Source organism: Lytechinus pictus, chromosome 3 (genome assembly GCF_037042905.1).
Source record: "Lytechinus pictus isolate F3 Inbred chromosome 3, Lp3.0, whole genome shotgun sequence".
NCBI lineage: Eukaryota > Metazoa > Echinodermata > Echinoidea > Temnopleuroida > Toxopneustidae > Lytechinus > Lytechinus pictus.
In genome coordinates this window covers 25,694,479-25,708,829 of record NC_087247.1, presented here as the reverse complement: position 1 = coordinate 25,708,829, position 14,351 = coordinate 25,694,479, and the positions used below count along the sequence as shown (strand labels likewise).

At 34.9% G+C, this 14,351-nt stretch overlaps 1 protein-coding gene across 1 annotated transcript; it reads left to right on the top strand.

Annotated features, from left to right (window-relative positions):
* The first annotated feature begins 1,025 nt into the window (after nucleotides 1-1,025).
* Nucleotides 1,026-14,219, top strand: LOC129257553 (uridine phosphorylase 1-like). The gene is made up of 7 exons (XM_054895910.2): nucleotides 1,026-1,165; nucleotides 3,526-3,745; nucleotides 4,931-5,071; nucleotides 5,741-5,926; nucleotides 6,718-6,856; nucleotides 8,122-8,268; nucleotides 9,746-14,219. The coding sequence occupies exons 2-7, from the start codon at nucleotides 3,620-3,622 to the stop codon at nucleotides 9,883-9,885; spliced, it is 879 nt and encodes a 292-aa protein (XP_054751885.2). The 5' UTR covers nucleotides 1,026-1,165; nucleotides 3,526-3,619; the 3' UTR covers nucleotides 9,886-14,219.
* Nucleotides 14,220-14,351: the final 132 nt, after the last annotated feature.

Genomic DNA, 14,351 nt, shown 5'->3' with positions numbered 1-14,351 from the left:
GGTACCTGATAAATCGAAATTTGCGGGCGCGAAGAGCGAGCGGAAAATGTTAATATTCAGACCATAAAACTGTCATATTTACAGAGCACTTTAAAAAAATCAATTTGTAAATCACGCAAAATAATGAAAGTTTGACTTTCGAGATGAAATATGTTTTGTATATTGACTTCCAAACTTGATATTTAAACTCCATATTGAACAAGATATGAAAAATCACCTAACAGGCAATGTGAGCGCGAAGCGCGAGCGAAAATTTTATATAGTGACATGAAATATTCTTTTTATTTCCATGTACGGAGCAGCGAGTTCAGATGCGCATGTCCGTAAGACACGCCCACCTATGAGAGTATAAATGTGTATATCTTTCATTTGTCCTTTATATCAGGTAAAAAAGTTATATTAATATCAATAACATAATGACAATACTGAAAAATATTAAACAGTAGTAATTGATAATAGAATGTAGGCTTATGCCATTGATCATGGTACCAATATACTTTAAAATATTGATTGCTTGTAGGCCTATATAATTTGGTGCCATATCATCACACCGTACATCCATGAAGAATTTCTTTGGATCATTACCAAAACAAATTCATATTTTCTATCTAGAAACCTGGGGAGCGTTTCATCAACATTTTCGTCCGACATGTTGTCAGATCTGACATCTTTCTCTGATGTTGATTGGCTAAGGGGTACTGTTACTATGCTAACTGTCGGATAAAGTGGGACTTGTCGGATAAAACATCTGACAAGTCCTTTCATGAAACGCCCCCCAGGAGCCCGTAACACAAAACTTAGCAATGATCGTAGAACATTTTTCTACGATCAATTCCATTGACTACAATTAATCGTGAAAAGCAAGTGTACGATTAATTGTTAACCTTTGTGGTACGGGCCCCTGGGGAACGATAGACCCCCCCCCCCCCTGCTTGTTAACGCCCGTGTATATGTAGGTCTACAGATTTTCCCAGAAAGCAATTACCAAATCGTTTTTTGGAGATACCATATTGTTATGACCCATCGGATTTTGTGAATAGCTGATGACGTAGCAAGGCGTTGATAGTATACGTGAAATCCGTGTGGTGACAAACAGCTAACTTGTTAGTGACGATAGCCAATGCGGCGCCAATTCCGTGTCATTTTGTTATTCTACGTATTCATTGTAAGTATTCTTTTGATATATTAATTGTTAAGATGTATCAAAGAGGTTTATAGATGCTATGATGTCGAAATTATTCTCAAATACCACTGATTATTGCATCAATTTTTGTGTTGATAGTTTGCTGATCGCAGCTCATTGCCAATGCCCAATGATCTAGCGCTAGCGTAAGCAGAATCCCATTGGTCGTCGGAGACCAAGCCCCCGCACCCGCCCACAAATTCGACCGGTTTGTTTACATACTACGTAGTAAATCTACGGTACTACAAGTACAACTAGTACTACTAGTAGTACTCTTCCTGTATAGTGAGGGGATTCTGAATGATATGTGTACAATAATAAAATAAAAGAAATAGTGAGTGAAGGACATCATTGATTGTCATTTGCATGTTACTGAATTGTGCTTATCACTGTTTTGTGAAAAATAAGCGAAACTTTAAAATGTCATAACTTTCTTATTTTACATCCAATTTTGACTAAATTTTCAGCGTTTGCTAGTTTGAATTTTCTCTTTATTCAAATCAGCATTTTTCTTGGGTGGACTTGACCTTTAATTGTGAATGTGTTTGGAAACACTAAAAGATTATGTGAATGGATTATGATCATGACTGGGAATCAGTAGGCGGTGCTGCACCATCCCGAGTTTGCTCAATCTCGAGATTTTAGCCCGATCAGCCCTCTTCGCGATTAATCTCAAGATTCAAGAAACCCCGTCTGCACCATCCCACGAAGAGCGATTCCTGCTCGAGCGAGGCAACAAGCCCGATATTACGAGCATGCGCACTTTCGGATCTTGGAGTTTCAACGGCCCGCGCTTTTGAATAACTTCCCGCGATATGCAAGCAATGTACTCCTTTCACTAGCACTTTCGCCGAATTCAACCGGTGTTATGCAACAATCCTCTCAGCTCAGCGAGTGAAGAAGTGATGTATTCTTCGTTAAATATGATGGCGGAGTAGGAGGCAACGACAGAGAGAGAGAGGGAGAGAAGGAGGAAAGAAATGCTATTTGCTCACATTTTGCGAAGGAATAAGACAACACTGCTGTCAGTGTTGTTATTGAATATGACCATCGTCGATGAGCGCCTCCCCCTTCGGTCTGGTCTCTCCCAAAATCCATTCACTGGTGGGACACCATCGTTGCTTATGAACGCTATTCGCACGTATAAAGTTGACTTTCGCACGTGTTTATGTTTTGACCAAGGCGGAAGTGGAACGCGAATTGCATTATGGACTGACGTCATGAATAAATTACCCCGAGTCCAATCTCGAGTGCGTCTGCACCGACGAATTAGCGGGATAATTCGTAAAATAGCGCGCTATTTTGCAAATAAACCCGAGTTGACTTGGGATTGCAATCTCGAGATTAATCCTACGAACTAGCGCGATAATTGCGTCCGCACCGCCAACTATCTCGAGATTTTTCAGATCGGGATAATTTGCCGGATCAGAAATAGCGCGCTAATTTGAAAACTCGGGATGGTGCAGACGGCCCTAGTGGGATTGCATTGGAATATCTCCATTCTGATTTCTGGCTGTACTGTACCAATACATCATGAGTTATCACAAAAACAGTGCGTTTCAAGCCTATAATGACCTTATTTTTAGAAGTTTATTGATCTATACATAGCATACCCCCTATAATGAACGAACAGGTGTGGCCTTCAAAATAATCATAATAATGCCACTTGTGAAATTCCTTGTATATCATCATTTGAAATAACCATGAACAATGTTTAATATAAACAATCTTTAGGAAAATGCATTTCTTCAATATGTAGGCCTATCTAAACTAGAATGTTCTACATGCACAAGTGCAGTTGAATGGCTGGTTTTCTTTAGTCCTCATGCCACGGTAACACAGTCAAAACACTGTGCGAAATGTGTATGTTTCTATCAAGATGATGTAATGGGCTGGCAAAAACCGAAGTAATACTGACAGATATGTACACAACTGGGGGTATGCTCCCGAGTTTAATTTTGAGGCTTCAAAAAAAAAATTCTGAGTAAGCCTGCATCAATGTAGGCAGAGATTCTTGATGTCACTCTACAATGCTCCTCAAGTATGGGACAAAACAATTCATCTTTCTTGAACAATACTATAGGTTTGCTGCTCTAATATCTTAGTAACGAGATGATTTCACTCCATAAATTTCCAGGATAGCTAAGCAAAGAGCATGGTGCAAGTTATGATAATTCTTAGTTTCTGCTGTCTGCATGTTTCAATTGAGAGCTCACAATTGAATGCACATATAGTATAATCAGTGTATACTAGTAGATTCTTGAAACTTACATTGATTTAAAAGTGTTTCTGGTCGTAATTTCACTTTCTTTTATATTTTCTCCCTCCAAATTGTTTTGCAGGAATTGCATCATTCAGAAAGAGCTTTTAAACCAAACTTTGGAGAAATTAATACATTTTCTACGTTCACAGAATTATATAAAACTGAGTGAAAACATGAACAACAATTGCCATTCATCAAATCTGAATCCACATCTAAAGAGCTTTGAAGAAGACACTCTATTCCATATTGGATTCTCATCTACTCATGATGATCTCCCTGAGATGTTTGGCGATGTCAAGGTAAATAGTATGCAAAAAATAATATTTGTTTGTGCAATTGTATAAACTGCAAGCACTGTGCAAATGTTATCAAGTACGGTGTTGATATTTGTTGGTGTTGTGACAACACCAACACCCACCACAACACCATACTTGAAATGAGGCTGGTGTTGGGATTGACCTCGACCTCGGAAAATATGACGTATTTCCGGCAGTTCGTGTTGAGCGCCGGTGTTGAGCGTCATCTGCTGAACTGAGCATTACAGCTGGTGTCGATGATCTACATGTAATTTCCCTATTCACCGACACCAACCCCCAGGGATTGGGAAATTCGTGATTTCAAGTTCGGTGTTGGTGTTGATGATATGAAGCTTGTGAACAGGCGGCGAACAGGATGAAACATACCCGTAAAATTAGCTTTTACAATTTAGATATGTGCAAATCAGTAAAGCTTTATACCTTTTAATGAAAAGTGATAATTTTTCTTTTCGATTTTGCAGTGATTTTAGTATGTGCATCTGTGCAATAACATTTTATTGCAATTTCTTCCCGATTTCACTTTCATCGTTGAGATGATCGGCAGCGCAGCGCAGAGGCATGACGTCATGAGCTATCGATAAACTCAATCAGGATTGTTTCTTTGAACCCAGCTCGGTGTCAGAACTCGGTTCAGCAGCATTTTCACGCTCTCAATCTCAACACCAAACATTATACTTGAAATCACCCAATGGGGTAGTCATTGGCATGTGGTCTGCAGAAGCATCAATGGCGACTCTTTAGAATGTAAAATGCAAAAACAGAAAAGATGTGCGCAAACACTGAAAAGGATGAAATAAAATAGGTGGAGTTTAAGAAATGACACAGCTCACCTGAATTATAATATACAGAGGTGCTACCCTACATTCTATGACCGTCAACCATCAAATCAATTATCAACTGAATCAAAACACTTTGGGGAATGGTAGTATGAGATCATTTGTGTTAAAGATGTAAACACTCATCATTCATTCACATACTGGTTCATCCATAGGTGTTGGTGCAAAGAATTATTTTTTGTACTGGGGGGACGCAAGAATAGATGATCCCCCCAGGAACAAAGGGTAATCCTCTTCACTGATGCCCATGCATACATCTGCAATGCAACCTGATCACAAAAGAAAAATTATAACTAAGACTTTAATTCATTTTTCTTTCATTCATATCCAGTTTGTATGTATGGGAGGTACTTCTAGCAGGATGAAGATATACTCTGAAAGGTTCGCTGATGAGCTGAAAATGGAATGGATAGATTACACCAAAGGAGAGAGATATGGTATCTTCAAAGCTGGTCCAGTTTTATGTATCAGTGTAAGGATGAGGATTTTTTTATTTTCCCTTAACTTCAATATCAGATACATTTTCACAGACAAATGAATATCCATTTCTTTGATCAAAACAGAAAGCGTGTCGTTGTTATAATGCACAGACAAGGGCACTGCATGCACATAATCGGGGCACATAATGTTCATGTAGGTAAAAAGCCTTGTGTATTAAGGGAATACACACTGAAACAGAGATTAAACATTAGGACCTCTCAGTTTTTGTGCTTTCTCCACTTGGTTATAATACATCAATGAAGTTTCTTTTTGAGTAAAAATTTCAGAGTAGATATGTTACTTTGCTATTACTTCTTGTGTCTGTGAGGGAAAGAAATATTGCATGAACATAACACTATGCCATGTATATCTTTGGTATGTTTATATTAAATAATGATTCCAGATTATTTATATACATGAAAACACTTAAAGTAGATGAACTAAATCGGACATTATACTTGGTTAAAATATTAAAATTTGAGTTGACGCCAAAGAGTTTCAAATTACAGACATTCAATTAGTCAGCCCTGCAAGAGTTGTGCAAAGTTCTGTATCAATATTACTACACAAATGTGATACGGCCCAAGCAGTAATTTTTTTTTACAAGCCTTTACCGTGGACACCTACAATAATATACTATTCATCTATTTGATTTCTACAGCATGGAATAGGAAAACCTTCTGCATCAATTGTCCTCCATGAAGTCATCAAGATGGTCAACTATGCTGGATGCCAAGATGTTGTATTCATACGCATGGGAACGTGTGGAGGGATTGACTGTGAAGCTGGCACTGTTGTTGTCTCAGATAAAGCTCTTGATGAGATGCTCAAACCAGAATATAACCTGGTAAGTGTATGATTCATTTGAATGACTTATTACAACTGAACTGTCAAAATAGGGGTATTTGTATTGGTATTGTGTAAAAAAAAATGTGTAGGCCTAAAGTTCTGAAGACAAGAGTTAAACCTACATGTATACCAAAATCATAAGTTGTATTTACAGAAAAAAAAAGGAATTTTAATGAAATATGTGTTAAGATTTGGTGCATGTACAATTCTATTCTACAATCCTGAACACAAAAAATATATATGATTCCTGTTGTCAAAAGTGGTAAAAAGAACAGTCAATAGCACTACGAAGGCTATCTTGGGTTCGTTCATCAACATTTGTCATCTGACAAGTTATCAGATTTGACTACATGTCGGACATAAATGTCAGACAATAAAACACTCTCCTGTGGAGCATTTCATCAAAAAAAATTGTCTGACAAGATGTCAGATCTGAGAACTTTGTTGCTTTTGATTGGCTGAGAAGCAATTTTACTTTGATAATTGTCGGATAAAACAAGATTTGTTGGATGAAACGTCCAACAAGCCCTTTCATGAAACACTCTCCGGGTCTCAGCTATCTTTCTAAAGCAAAACAGGAGATGGATGGCATATTAATATTGTTCTTTTGGTTCTATTTTCAAGGGTTGCTTGAAGTCATCAAAATATAGGAGCTGGGGGTAAAATAATATTGCTTCGCAATTTCATATCTCTCTGTATTATGTTTCTTCTTGAAAATATTTTATTAGAAATGCGAAATATCATTGGTAAATCGATTATCCTCATAACGTGTAATATTGTATGTTTTAGCATGTTTTAGGCAAGGTGGTCACCCGTCCTACCCAACTAAGTCATGTATTAGCAGAGGATATTCTGTCAAGTCAGTCATCTAACAATGGCTTCAACATTATCAGAGGGAATACATTGTGTACATCAGATTTCTTTGAAGGTGAGTTAGTAAGCTTGTTTGTTTGGGTGTCCATATCAAGAATGTAAGACTCAACAATTATCAATTTTATGATAAAGACCATGGTCATAAAATTTTACGTTCACAAATGATTTTCATGTATGTGTCCAATCAAAGAAAATATTTTGTGATTGTTTTCTTTCTCCTGATTCATCTTATTAGTGGTATAGATCTCTTTTTTTATCTTATTTCTCTAATTTGCACTTTTGTATGTCTTTTAGCTAAGTACAATCCATTGTTTTCTGTCAATACCAAATTTAGATTTACTCATTCTGTAGATGGTACATGTTATAATATGATTAAAAAATCACCATTTTACTATGATGATTAATGCTTAGGTCATCTTTGCCCATGGACAATATACAATAATTTTATCTATGAGTTATCATACGATTTGGATTTATTGTAGATGGCTGCAGTCTACCATAATTTATGCCCAGGTCACATTTGCTTGTAGACATTTGAAGATGATGGGCAAACTATCACTCTCGAGGCAAGCTGGATGTAGCTATCTTGGTGAAGCAAACATGAGGATAGATAGCGAGAACACCCAGCTTGCCGTGGAAGTGATAGTTTGCCTCATCACCTGAATTCAAGAGGTGATTTTATGCTTTATATTCCACATCGGGGACCATGATAAGCGAAGAAACCAATATTCATATATCTCTACAAGAAGGAAGTTTGATTTTAAAAATTTAAGCTTTCCTTTGCAAAAAATATCATTCGAGTTGATATGCTTGTTTTAATGCTAGCGCATACATGTATGTAAACTGTTTACCACACATTGTGAGATTTTTTAATGTATCGTAAGGGGTAAGCCATACAGAGGCTGTCAGGAAATCATGCAACAATTGTCAGAATAGGTTAATCAACTTACCATCTCACCCGCCTCTGCCTTTAAGCTTTACGATGTACAGAGATTGTATTATTTTTGTGCATATATCTACCCAGAATTGTACTATCACTGTACAATAATCATCCAGTCAGAGCCGTTTCCCCAGGAAAGTAATATGATACAGGAATTACGGTTACGGGCATTCGAAGATCATCGTAGGCCAAATGTGACTGGAGCATACGTGATTGCCATTATGAAGATTTCACATTGTGGATTTTTCCCCCGACTTCTTCATGGCATTAAAGAACAAATTTGTATTTGCATGATTCTGATGCAAGTATAAGTATGTAAGATTATAAGCAATTTATTTTTATAAACATTATTTGTGATTTTTTTCCAACACCTATTTCAGGTCAAGCTCGGATAGATGGAGCCTTCTGTCACTATACAGAGGAGGATAAGATGGAATACTTAAAGAAAGTCAGAAATGCAGGAGTAAGAAACATTGAAATGGAATCAGCAGTGGTGGCTGGGTTATGTAATGCTGCAAATATTAAAGGTATTGAAACTTTTGCATTCCTGTAATTTTTTTATTCATTAAGACTATTTATGAAAGTAAAAAATATGAACAGTTATGGATGCAAATTGTAATATTATGAATGTTAATTCAAGGATGCTTGACATATGTAGGACTTGTGTCTGTAGCTCGATTGAAAACTTACTGTAATTGTATGTTTCCATTTTCATTTTTTCTGAACATATATTATATATAAGTCATGTAAGTGCATCCATATTAGATAGACTCACATTAGTGCATCCATTTGAAATTTGCAATCAAACCCTCATATTAATTCATGCAACCTGAATTTGTAAAGTCCTCTGTATATTATATCATGGAAATATGCAAAGTTAAATACACAAATACTTATTTGTTATGAGCGTAACTTTGATAAAATTCCTGTACTCATGCTGAGCTGTGTGTAACTAAGTGCGTTTGAACCCCAAATGGAAGAGTCTACCAAAAATATTGTCTTTATTGAATCTCTAGGGACTCATGAAGTAGCTATGACTTTAAAGACAAACTTTACTTACATGACCTTTAAGAAATTCCTTAGATATGAAAGAAGGTGATCTTGTGAACATCTTCAGTTTTAATAAGGATCAATTCATACAAGGTCAACTTATACAGCAATAAACTTGATACAGAAAACTTTCATCAGTTGGGGATGATCAAATAACATAGTGTTAAGTTTCGCTTCTACCAACCTTGATTTTGTTTTGGGGGTGAGCTTTCGTCCACTCCTGTGGACTTTCTCAAGCCAAGTGATCAGTCATACACAATGCTGCCTATGGTCTGTGACTCTGTGTCTCTTAAGGCCACCGCACACCTTACGACTGGTCTGCGACCCGATTTTGGAACAAATCACGTTTTGCTCATTATCTGAAGATGTGAATGGAACATATCATTTTATTTGAGGTTAGAATTAATTGAAATAATTATATTATAACAATTTTGAAAATTGCAAGCCCTTATTTTGGAGTAAAGTCCAAATTAGTTTCAAATCGTAGCCAATCGTAAGACTGCTATGACGTCATTACGACTAGATATTAAATTCGCTTTTATTCTAAGAATGATGATAGCATAGTCACAAATTTGATCATAGGTATTCGTACGATGATTTCGAACATTACACAGTAACTTATTCCAAGTCTCAATATTAGCATCAAATTCTATTACATTTTATTCTGAAATCGGGTCGGAGACCAGTCGTAAGGTGTGCGGTGGCCTTTAATCACTGGACTAAAGATGGGTGCATGACAATAGATATCCAGAGTCTCTATTAAGGACTGGGTTAATCCTTTTTATCCACAATGATTCTTTTACCTTTCTTTTCCAGAAGTTCCTTTCAAAGTCAATAATAAGGAATAAACTTATAATATCATTTTCCATAATATTTACTTGAAAGTGGGTCATAGAAAACAAACAAAACATGTAAACCATTTTTGTTTTCCATTTTTTCCCCTTTGATTCTCAGCGGCTGTTGTTTGTGTAACTCTGTTGGATCGCCTGAAGACAGATCAGGTGACTCTCACACATGATCAACTTATGAAATACGAGATGAGGCCAATGGATGTCATTCTTGCTTTTGTCAGTAAGAAATTAGGTAAACAATAGAAATTCCATTACAAATATATCTTCCTCTTTTTGTTACCATAGGGGCATGGGATGAGTTTGTAAGGATTCTTAAATCTTGTTGCCAGGTATATAGCATTTAAATGTTTTGCTTCTAAGCAGTTGCAAAGAGGGTATATTTTATTATATTTGCATACAAATAATATAGTTTTTATAGAATTTGTGTAGATTTAGAAAATCAGCAAAAGTGTATTCCATTTTGAAATTTTGAAGACCTTGTACCGCTGGATGCATTGTGATCATATATCTATGAATGTATATAGAAGCAACATGGAAATAATGAATTTTGGTGTTCTAATGAAGTTCTTATCTAGAATCTAGAAAATCCATCATATTTGTTATATGCATGTCTTCAACCATGTTTATTTTGAAGGTATCATCTTAAAGTACAGTATTCTTTAAATAAAAAACTTTATTATTTGATTGTTAAAACAGTTTAGTACCATGAAGCATGTGTATTGAACAGTAAACATCCAACAAGAGAGATAAAAAACAAGCATTTTCATTAACACGAATCAACAAATATGGAATTACTAAATACTAATAGACTCTGATCCTTACAGACTGGTTGTTGCCAAATCAGATTTGGTGTAAGAGAGGTAATTTCTGATATTTTCATTCCATCTCTTTAATTTATCTCATTTATTACCACAAAAAAAAATCAAGTAAATATAGTCAAATATATCATGGTAATACAATAAACAACTTGTGCTATTGTTTCAGTAGAAGTAAACATGTTAGCGTTTGTGTGAATATATAATCAATATTAGAAGAAGTGTGAACTTCATAAACAACCTTGTGATTTATATTTTTTGAATGGAGATGCCCACTATAAAGCATAGCTTGTATTTTGTGGGCTCTTCAACACTTGCGTGATATTTTGATCATAGTTGGAGGCTTGATATTTTATGTAAGTTAATGCAGCTGTATCCAGTACCAGCACCTTTTGGTTTCTTTAAATGCAGTTACATATAATTTTCACTTGGATATAGTGTCTTAGTATATCATCTTCAGTGTTGAGTCCAATAATTTAAACTCACTACATGAGATTCCATTCAAATAACAAAATATTAAAGGGAGAGCTTGGTCTAGAATGTATTTAAATTTTAAGACTAGATATAAAGACCATTACTGCCAAACATACCTTTACTGCCAATGTTTACTATTTAGTTCATGATTATTTACTACCCCCCCCCCCCCACCCTTCTCATCCTATTCCATATGAGTATGCATGATTATTCCATGTAATGATAAGCAGGCTATGTTATATACTTCTTTTCAAATGGTGCTTTATATTATTTATGTTGCATGTCAGTGCAATATGATAAAGATAAGGAATGCCATGCAATGACATGCAAAGGAATGATTTTTTTAATTACTTGTTCATTTGTTGATAACAAGTGATCACTGAAAGACCACTGACTGTGTTCATAGACTTATATCACTTAAATTACTGTTATAGACATTCCATGTACAGATTTTTTTAATCACCCAGCATATCCTGCTGTTTTTTATTTTGTTTCAGGTTCTTTCCTTTTGTTATGTGAAACAGTGGCCAAAAAGAGGAATTATAAGTTATAAGTGACAGATTTATGATAAGCCAGAAAAAAACCTTAGCATATCAATTGAAATGTAGGTTTTTGTTTAATTATGCATGCATATCTATAAAGTGGTTATCAATCTGTTTTCTTAACTTTGTTTTATCCAATAATGTTCAATCCATTTGAAATATGAATTATCTAGCTCATTTGCAGGCCTATCATTTTGAATTCAAGAATACTTTTAAATTATTCCATTATTTAAAAAATTATAACATGTATGTTTAGAATGTGTTCAATATGAAATAACTGAAATACATTTTGTGAGTCAAACTATCATGTTTATCTTTAATTAGATGTTATGTCACTTGAAACTCAATAGATTTTAATGTTGTGTATTTTTTGTACTACATTTTAATTAGATGTTTTCCCAAGTTGATAAGAGAATGCTTGACAGAGAAGTCAGACTTAGGAGAATAGATTTGAATGCAAGGCTGATTGTATTTATTCTCACTAAAAACGCAATTGGTTATGTGTGATATAATTTCAAGGGTACAGTTGTGCCATGTTATCACTCTACAAATTATTACAGGTGTTCATAATTCCCTCTTTGATATTTATTTTGTAGTAGACGTACAATTGGTTGTGTCGTGAAGTTATTCATGACATTACAAAACGACTCTTACGGCAATAAAAAAACCCACTTTGGATGTTTGTCCAATGAAATACATCACCGATGCATTCATAAAACATCGAAATGTATTCAAGTTTCAGATCGAAATCTGAAATTATCAAACAGAACATAAAAATTTGAAATAATCAGTGATGTTCTGCATGAAAGAAAAAAATATTCATATTCTATATTGCTTTGGTTTGCTCGTGTGCTACATTTAATCTTCATTTTTGACATTTTGCTGTTGCACAATGCACATATACTGTATATTGACTGCAATACTGTTTAATAGCTGAAAAGCAAATTTCATTCTCACTAGTAGCCACATTGTGAGGCAATACAATCAGCAATAATTTCATACATATTTGACCTTTACTGCGACCTAATGGCTTCCACTTCACCAGAGTTTGAATAATTTTTTTATCCTCGGAATCCAAATCACAGATTTGGGATGACCGTAAAGCATATTGGAAATATCATCTTTATACCGACACAATTGCACATACTATATAGCCATTTTGTTCTCAAGAATCGTATCAAAACCGACAATACCTTCCCCATTTTGAGGTCAGTGGAGCAAGAAATAGTCTCAGCAGATCAATTTGCATTACATTATACAGTGAGGTTTGAAGCTATTGGTATATTCAGGGAGTTGGGAGTACTACCTGGTATATTGCACCATATGAATGGACTGTGATTTATTTATTATTGCAAAAATAATCAAAAATTGTTTTGTACTTCTGGCAAACTGCTCGTATTTTTTTTGGCTTTCTGAACCATGAAAATAAAATAAAATAAATTTATATTTTCGACCAGAGTGCATATGTATGTGTGCTTGCAGTCTGCTCCATGTACATTTATCGTTCTTCCAATTTGTGGAATACAATAGTTGAGTCACAGTATTGATAACTATTGATATTATTTCATTCATTCATTCAAGTTTACCTAAGATACTGGTCAGTATACAATTACATGTAGGAAAAAGCAAAGTATGATAATAAAAGTGTAGGCCATAGCATAACGAGGAGCAAGTAGAGGCAATCAAACTATATTTTTCTTATGAACTTATTGACTCAGACACTTCCAGTCCCGGTTTTGAAAGACAGTATCACCATTTACAATGGATAGCGCTTTCAGTAATCAACAGCAATCTATGATGTTATTTGGGCATGATTTTCACCACTTGTTATCGATAGCACAAATATGGTCATGAGTGGAGACGGATCGCATTTGGCAATCAGTTGCCACTCATGATGAGGAGCACACAGACATGCATTTTTTTATATAAATGCATTCTTTTACCACTGGTGATTGATAGCATTATATCCATTATAAGCGAAAGGGAGGCATGCCTTCTATCTATCGGTGACCTGGGTCACTGAATAGACGAAAATCAATTGTATAGCCGCTCTGCAAAATAATTATGTCTGGATTATGTAGTTGTGATTATCATTAATTGGACCCATATTTGCATTGTAGTAATTATTGCCGCAGAGTTTGCATGTTTTTTGTGTCATAAATCTCTGAATTTCCTATTTTTTGGGACTCATTTCTTATAGTATGAAAAGATATTTTGTATATGGGATTTACCAACTTCAAGCAAGACTGACATTCTCATTGTTTGTGTGATTTACAGGTTCCATTTGAGGCTAGCCTTAGGCCTATTGAGATTGTTATTATATGGATGACAATCAAAATGTTTTACTTTTGTTTTGTTTTGTATTCCTAAACAGTGTGGACATATATAGTGTCTTAGTTTATTCATTGTGTAGAGCAGAGAAAAAATACAAAAGAGTACAATAATTTGCTTACATTTTTTCATTAAAGAAGGTTTGTCATTGTTTAATCTGTTGACTGCGCAAGCTTCTTTTTTTTTTACATTTCCAATTGTTTAAACTCTATTTAAACTGCGTTGCCTTGAAAAGAGGCCATATTTAATTCCATAGTATTTTGCTGTGTCAAATCATGTTCTGAAATGATAAAAATAAGTACGAAATATTATTTTAATTGCAATATTGCAGAGTGTTATTGCTGAAATGCTATAAGGTGGTGTGATGTTGCATGTTGAAAAATTTTCCTATTAAAACCTGAGCTTGATACTAAAACACACTGTTCCAATATTATTGTCTTTATTTCATATTAAAGGACAAGTCCACCCCAACAAAAAGTTGATTTGAATAAAAAGAGAAAAATACAACAAGCATATAACACTGAAAATTTCATCAAAATCAGATGTA

What these genes read in the sequence shown, in the direction of transcription:
- LOC129257553 (XM_054895910.2), top strand. Translation starts at nt 3,620, where the DNA reads ATGAACAACAATTGCCATTCATCAAATCTGAATCCACATCTAAAGAGC. An exon ending in GTCCAGTTTTATGTATCAGT is followed by an intron (nt 5,072 to 5,740) that starts GTAAGGATGAGG and finishes TGATTTCTACAG; the next exon opens with CATGGAATAGGAAAACCTTC. An exon ending in TAATGCTGCAAATATTAAAG is followed by an intron (nt 8,269 to 9,745) that starts GTATTGAAACTT and finishes TTTGATTCTCAG; the next exon opens with CGGCTGTTGTTTGTGTAACT.